This window comes from Lolium perenne, chromosome 7 (genome assembly GCF_019359855.2).
Source record: "Lolium perenne isolate Kyuss_39 chromosome 7, Kyuss_2.0, whole genome shotgun sequence".
Classification (NCBI taxonomy): Eukaryota; Viridiplantae; Streptophyta; class Magnoliopsida; order Poales; family Poaceae; genus Lolium; species Lolium perenne.
In genome coordinates, this window is record NC_067250.2 from 74,949,175 (window position 1) to 74,956,366 (window position 7,192).

The 7,192-nt window shown below is 46.9% G+C and overlaps 1 protein-coding gene across 2 annotated transcripts; it reads left to right on the plus strand.

The window, feature by feature from the left end:
• Positions 1-1,209: 1,209 nt before the first annotated feature.
• Positions 1,210-5,678, plus strand: LOC127317031 (G-type lectin S-receptor-like serine/threonine-protein kinase SD2-5). 2 transcript variants are annotated; one of them, XM_051347557.2, is made up of 3 exons: positions 1,210-1,540; positions 2,108-2,202; positions 3,011-5,678. In XM_051347557.2, the coding sequence occupies exon 3, from the start codon at positions 3,020-3,022 to the stop codon at positions 5,534-5,536; it is 2,517 nt and encodes an 838-aa protein (XP_051203517.1). In that variant the 5' UTR covers positions 1,210-1,540; positions 2,108-2,202; positions 3,011-3,019; the 3' UTR covers positions 5,537-5,678. The 2 variants fall into 2 exon arrangements, with proteins under 2 accessions (XP_051203517.1, XP_071680638.1); XM_071824537.1 differs by having other exon boundaries at positions 1,210-1,531; positions 2,105-2,202.
• The last annotated feature ends 1,514 nt before the right edge of the window (positions 5,679-7,192 follow it).

Genomic DNA, 7,192 nt, shown 5'->3' on the forward strand with positions numbered 1-7,192 from the left:
ATCTCCACCGGCGCGCCCCATAGCGGCCCCGATAGCGTGGGCGGCGGCCAGCCCGAATGGAGCCAGCATCCTGCCAACCGTAACTTCTTGAGCTCACCATCGTCGTCGGGGTACTACGCGGAGGTGTCGTCGCTCTCGCAGATGGATGGCCGCGCCCGCTACTCCCTCGAGTACACGGACATCGACATGACCTTCGACCCCAACGCGCCGTTCTCGCCGGATTCGGCGTCGAGGTACTACGTGGAGGTGTCGTCGCTCTCGCAGATGGATGGCCGCGCCCGCTACTCCCTCGAGTACACGGACATCGACATGACCTTCGACCCCAACGCGCCGTTCTCGCCGGATTCGGCGCCGGGGGGCAGCCGCACCTTTCACTTCCCCGTCGACATGAACTTGTCGCCTTGACCCCGTTCATCTGATCAGTTGGCTTGGAAGCCGAAGTTGTTTTTTGCAGCTGGAGACGACGATTCGGTGGTCGTATGTTGGCCCAAACTTCATATTCGAAAACCTATTCGAATTTGGTTGCTATGTGTTGGCTCAAACTTTAATTCGAAAACTTATTTGAATTTATATGTTTTTGTTTGAGTTTTCAATTCAAATCATCTATCGGGGTTGTCGTATGGGGCGCGCCGGTGTAGGAGCAGCTCCCCCAAATAGAGGATGTTGTGCCGGCGTGGCCTATACAACAGTGCCGTCGCCCACCCCCGCAAAAAAAAAAAAAAACAGTGCCGTCGCCCCTGCCGGCGATGCTCTTAGGATAGGCAGGTTCAACACCTTAAACTCCCGCCAGTGAGGTACCGCTCGGTTCTTATTACCAAAGAACTCTTCAGAAGAGGTTTGAGTGGATGTAGATTTCTTATAAAATGTAATAGGATCGTTAGAACATATCACTATTGGATTCAGTCTGTAAATCAAGTAACCAAAGTAGCATAAAGTATTAAGCATTTCAACCCACCAAAATTTCTATGCAAATGTTTGAATCAAATCTGGGATGCCTTTATAGTTTGTAACCTTCATTTGATAAAAAAAAAGTGTTGCTGGTTGGCCGCAACTGCGGAAGAGCGGTTATGCACGTGCATGGCCGCAGCCGTGCGATCTCCGAGATCTACAAAATTAAATGCACTAGCAAATCACCAGCGTTTTATATTCCGCCAAACAAGTTGTATAAATTTCTCATGGACGTGAGCGGGCGTCGCCGAGATCCATCTGTTGCTCGGAGCGTCGCCGTACGCGCTAAACAAATACTAGCACTAAGCTAGCGAAATAAACAAGGAGAGGAAGAAGAAGATTAGAATAGGAAGAAGCAGTACCATCCCGCTTCCACTTGCAGCATCAATCCATCCATCTACCCCCACCCCATGTCATCCACCGCCCGCCTGCCTCCGCCGTAGTTATTCGTCCTGCTACCACCTCCCAACCACTCTTCCACGACCACCACCGCCGCCCCAATCCTACTCGAGTCTCCTCCCGAGTCTCTCGCCAGTTCCACCAAATCTTTTCCAACGTCCTCGCATCCCCCGGCCTCTTCTTTCAGTTTCAGGTGAGGCGCCCGCTTCTTTCTCATCTTGTCCTGTCCGGGTCCTGGGTTCTTGCTGGTCTTCCCCTGCCCATGATGGATCTCTCTTGGTGGCCGGTTTAGCTTTGCTTCGCGGTCTCTTTGCTCGCTTTTGCAGATTTCTGTGTCCGTGTGCTTCTTGGAGCCAGGCGAATTTCGCCTTTGGTTCATGCTCCGGCCGGTTTGCTGTTTTCTTGTTCCATGGAAAATTTGGCGTCTGACCCTGCTCTGCTCTCGCATGCTCTGTGCCGTGAAATTAGATCGAGTTTAACAAGAAACGCACGAGGTTTAAGTTTGCTATAGCCTGTTAGATGTTCAGATTGGAACGCTTTGGCTGGGTACAGCTCTTGCTGCAACGGAAATGTAAATGGCCGCGTCACCAAGCTCTCTTCTTTCTTTACTTGGAGAGTCTTGCTACTGCGTGCCTCGGTATCGGGTTATTGTTGTTTATGGAATCAATTTGACCCTTTTGAGTTTTTAATTCATGAGCCCTTTCTCTAAGTTCATCGTGCTTTCACGTTACTAATTGTTCCTCGTATGCTCTGAACGCAGGATCCTGCCTTTGGACGGGTTGAACTGTCTGAAACACTGTCAAATGTTTGTGGAAGGATTTGGGGGAGCTTGAGCAGGGATCATTCCCACCTCAGGTACTGCAATCAGCAGCTCGTTTCCAACGATTCCTCTTTGTATCAGTACCCGATATCTTCCTTTGCTCCCTTGATACATCTATTTCGGAGTTCCTAATTCTGAATTCCGTGAGCGTCTTTGTTCACCTCTTTTTGTGTGTGTGTGTTTGTACAAAAGGGTATGGTGCTAAAACTAAAATGATTGGCCAATTCACATTACAAGTCTTGAAAACGATGTAGATTGGTTCCCTTTCCGTGAACAAAAGGGGGGAGCCTGTCATGCTTTACACTTTGCTCAGAAAGCTACTACTTGGTAACACGGCTTCAAGCATCAAGATGGAATACTAGCCGCATTACTTTGCACTCACAAATACGGATTCTCCACACAAAAAAGGAGGGGAAACTCGTAATTGTCATGAATCCTATATTTATTGTTGTAAGACGTTTTGTCATCTGTACTAGAACAGATGTTAGTCGATTGTTCCACCTACATCTGTTGTAACATGGATTGGTGACTGCCCCACCGCCAACTCAATATCTATTGTTACTATCTGGCATAAGAAACCAGCTAGCTAGCAGTGCATTATTGAAGATCATATATTTGCAATATTAAAATAACCTGCTTCGGTTCTTTAGATCCCTTATGGTCATATTATTTTGTATGCTTGCAACTGCATGTGCATGCAAATTATCAACAAAACCTGTCAGAAAAGCTGCAAGCACAGCTATATTCAGTCTATAGACTCCAATATTTCCTCTACCAAATAAGTTTCCAATTATCTTTGTTTTTTCAAAACATATCTAATAGTTTTCCTTGTGAACGTTTCAGGCGACGTTAATGACTGGATGGTTTCTGAAGATTGGCAACCAGAAGGGCTCATCTTTCACACGCATGAAAGCATGCAGCAAACGTTGCAGCTCTTCGTTATGCTTCATTCTGCTGTGGATGCTTGTGCTACCCAATCTCTGGATAACATGCAGCGGAAGTATTCAGAAAAATGTTCTCCTACCAGGGTTCAGTGCCTCGGAAATGGGTTACATTGATAACAATGGAATTTTTCTGCTCTCGAATGGCTCAGTGTTTGGCTTTGGTTTTGTCACCAGCAGTGTGTCAGAGAGCACATCCTACCTTCTTGCGGTGGTGCACCTGGGCAGCACTACTGTCGTCTGGACTGCCAATGCTAACTCTCCGGTTTCTCATTCAGATAGCTTTGAGTTCGACAAGGATGGCAATGCCTACCTGCAATCTGCAGGCTCCACCGTCTGGACTGCCAATGTCTCTGGCAAAGGCACCTCCATGCAGCTATTGGACTCTGGCAATCTTGTTGTGCTCGGTAATGATAACTCTTCTCCTCTGTGGCAGAGTTTCAACTATCCAACAAACACACTTCTGTCTGGCCAGAGCTTCACTGAAGGGATGACCCTTGTCAGTCAGTCCACCAGACAGAACATGTCATATACACTTCAAATCAAATCCGGGGACATGATGCTGTACGCAGGCTTCCAGAACCCCCAACAGTACTGGTCTGCGTGGCAGGATAGTCAGTTGATTGTTAACAAGAATGGCGACATCTACTCCGCAAGCCTCAATTCAACTTCTTGGCACTTCTATGATCAGTCAGGGTCTCTTCTATCACAGCTCCTCATGCCACAGCAGGGTGTCGCCAACACCACGTTTGCTGCTGTCCTACGAGATGATGGATCGATTGCCTTCTATATGCTGCAGAGTGGGAGTGGCAAGACTACTCTTCCAAAAGCAATCCCGCAGGACTCATGTGACATGCCAACCCAGTGCAAACCGTACTCCATTTGCAATAGTGGGACAGGATGTCAGTGCCCTTCAGCTCTTGGCTCCTTTTCAAATTGCGACCCAGGTCTCATATCACCATGCAAGTCAAAAGAGACATTTCAGCTAGCTCAACTGGACAGTGGGGTTGGGTATGTCGGTACTAGCTTCACCTCACCTGTGGCTAAGACAAATATCACAGGTTGCAAGAATAGTTGCATGGGCAATTGTTCATGCATTGCAATGTTCTTTGACCAGAAATCAGGCAATTGCTTCCTTTTTAGCCAGATTGGTAGCTTGCAGCAGAGTGGAAATAAAACTGATTTTGCATCTTTCATCAAGGTTTCTAGCAGTGGCTCAGGGCGAAGTGGGACTGGCAGTGGAATACACACTATCATTATTGTTGTCATTATAGTTGGAACTTTGGCTGTCATAGGGGTCCTTGTTTATGCTGGTTTCTTCATTTATAGGAGGAGGAGGTATCCTTCATTTGCACAAGATGAGGCTGGTTCATCGGAAGACGATGGATATCTGCAGACGATATCTGGAGCACCAGTGCGGTTCACTTACAGGGAGCTCCAAGATGCAACAAACAACTTCTCTAACAAGCTTGGCCAGGGAGGATTTGGATCTGTATATCTCGGAACACTCCCAGATGGCGGTCGCATTGCTGTCAAGAAACTGGAGAGCATAGGCCAGGGAAAGAAAGAATTCCGCTCTGAGGTGACGATAATTGGCAGCATCCACCACATCCATCTAGTTAAACTCCGAGGCTTCTGTGCTGAGGGGTCATACAGGCTTCTTGCGTATGAGTACATGGCGAAGGGGTCGCTGGAAAGGTGGATTTTCCGTACTAAAGAGGCTGACCCTCTTTTGGACTGGGATACAAGGTTTAACATTGCACTTGGAGCAGCAAAGGGATTGGCGTACCTCCATCAGGACTGTGAGTCGAAGATCATTCATTGCGATATCAAGCCTGAGAATTTTCTTCTTGATGACAACTTCCTTGTGAAGGTCTCTGACTTTGGCCTTGCCAAGTTGATGAGTAGGGAGCAGAGCCTTGTTTTCACAACGATGAGAGGCACGCGGGGCTATCTTGCGCCCGAGTGGATCACCAACTACGCCATATCAGAGAAGAGTGACGTGTACAGCTATGGGATGGTTCTGTTGGAGATAATTAGTGGGAGGAAAAACTTTGATCCCGTGGAAGGCTCAGAGAAAGCTCATTTTCCGTCCTTCGCTTTCAAGAAACTTGAGGAAGGTGATCTAAGTGAGATCTTCGATGCGAAGCTAAAGTACAGTGACAAGGATGAGCGATTGGAGATCGCGATCAAGGTTGCTCTGTGGTGCATCCAGGAGGATTTCTACCAGAGACCTTCCATGTCAAAGGTTGTCCAGATGCTTGAATGCGTCTGCGACGTGCCCCAGCCACCGGTATCCTCACAAATTGGATATCGGCTCTATGCGAACGCGTTCAAATCGAGCAGCGAGGAGGGCATGTCGTCAGGGATGTCAGACTACAATAGTGAGGCTTTACTTTCAGCTGTGCGCCTCTCTGGTCCTAGATGATGGTGTGGATGTTGTGTATATCTGTTTGTAGCTAGAATGATGGTCTTCAGTTTTGGGGTAGGGCCTGTTGATTTTGTGATCATTTGTTCACGGTTAGTGTACATATGTTTATCATTATTATGTCAGGTGGTAACTTTTATAATAGCTTTTCTAGCTGAGGTTCCTTATCGAAATTAGTATTTTTTTCTTTCAAATTTAGTTCTCTATAAGCTATAATTAATATCTTCAACTTTGACAGTACATATTATAATCTTCTACGTGTTTGTTCTCTATATCGAAAGTTCAAATATGAGTGGACGTTTGGACCTTGGGGTCTCATGAGCCTTGAGTTTTCAACAACAATAAATTCGGATGTCACATGTAAATGAAAATGTTTAAAAAACTTACACAGATATATGTACATGTTTTCTATCTAGTTTAATAGGTTGGGGGAGGGGGAGGGGTCTAGGTAAGCACAGCCCAATAACAACTATTTGAACTCTAGATTTAGTGGTGCGACTTGGCGTACGATTCCGTGAAATTCACACTAATTTACATTTTATTTAATGGCGATAAAAATCACGTGGAAAAATGATAATATACTGGCTCCCTACAGCACGACCCCGCCTTTCGCACCACTATGACGCTATGTTAAGCTTTGATATAAATTGATGATAATTAAGCTGTTAAAGAATGTAGGGTGATATACTACAGGAGGCTTTTTACGGTAGGGACAAGAAAATATTAGCCATCCAATCAACAGATCCAATGGTCCAATTTAATCAATACTAGTCGTTTTGAGGAGTAGTATTTTTCCACCCAAGTATTAATTTGGCAGGCGCACCTTTAATAAAGAAAAACTTTCCTTTGCTTGACATTTCTCATAATAGATTTTATTTTTAGGGAAGCTTCTAATACCTTCTTTATTTCATTCCTTTATAAACAATCTGTGTATGACTAGAGAATTTAGATCTCATTACAGTTCATATAGAGAAAAAAAACGTATATCACCGAGTGGAGAACGTATAAATGGAGTGCCCAAATCTCAACCGATAACTTGGTCAATTATAAAAAAATGTTCATTTGTATTTTGAAAATAACAAGAATGACAATAACTTTTCCACGTAGTGAAATAATGTACTTGCTTTCAGAATAATTTTTTGGATAGATAGATTCGGTGATTTTGGGTCGTTCGACGCCGTGGATGCGCGGCCTTAAGCCGTACTCCGCCAGCGTCACGTCGTCGTCGCGTCCTTTCCACCAGGCATGTCGGCCAATGCGGTTGAAGCGCCCGGCCGAGCGCGCGGGCTCGATGTCGCGCTCGTCTTGGAAGTGCCGCGACCACGCCAGGATGTTCTGCGTGTTCGCCGTCTGGCTTCGCTCCGTCGGCGTCATGTGTGCCCGCCGCTCGGCGATGAGGGCGCGCATCTCCAGTCCAGGTGGCAGCGGCGGCGGAACAACGTAGCCTGCGTTGGAGATATGCCACCCATGTGGCAGCTTGAACTGCACCGGCACCGGGACACACTTTCAGTAGAGAACGTCAGAACCGCCTCGGTTGACGCCGCCGACCGTCCAGTATGAGTCGTTTTTAATGCGACTCGTCGCATCCTGTCGCTGCCAAGGCGGCCCCACCCGCAAAACCCCCGCGCCGCTTCCCGCCATCGCCCGATCCGCGCC

What these genes read in the sequence shown, in the direction of transcription:
- LOC127317031 (XM_051347557.2), top strand. Translation starts at nt 3,020, where the DNA reads ATGACTGGATGGTTTCTGAAGATTGGCAACCAGAAGGGCTCATCTTTC.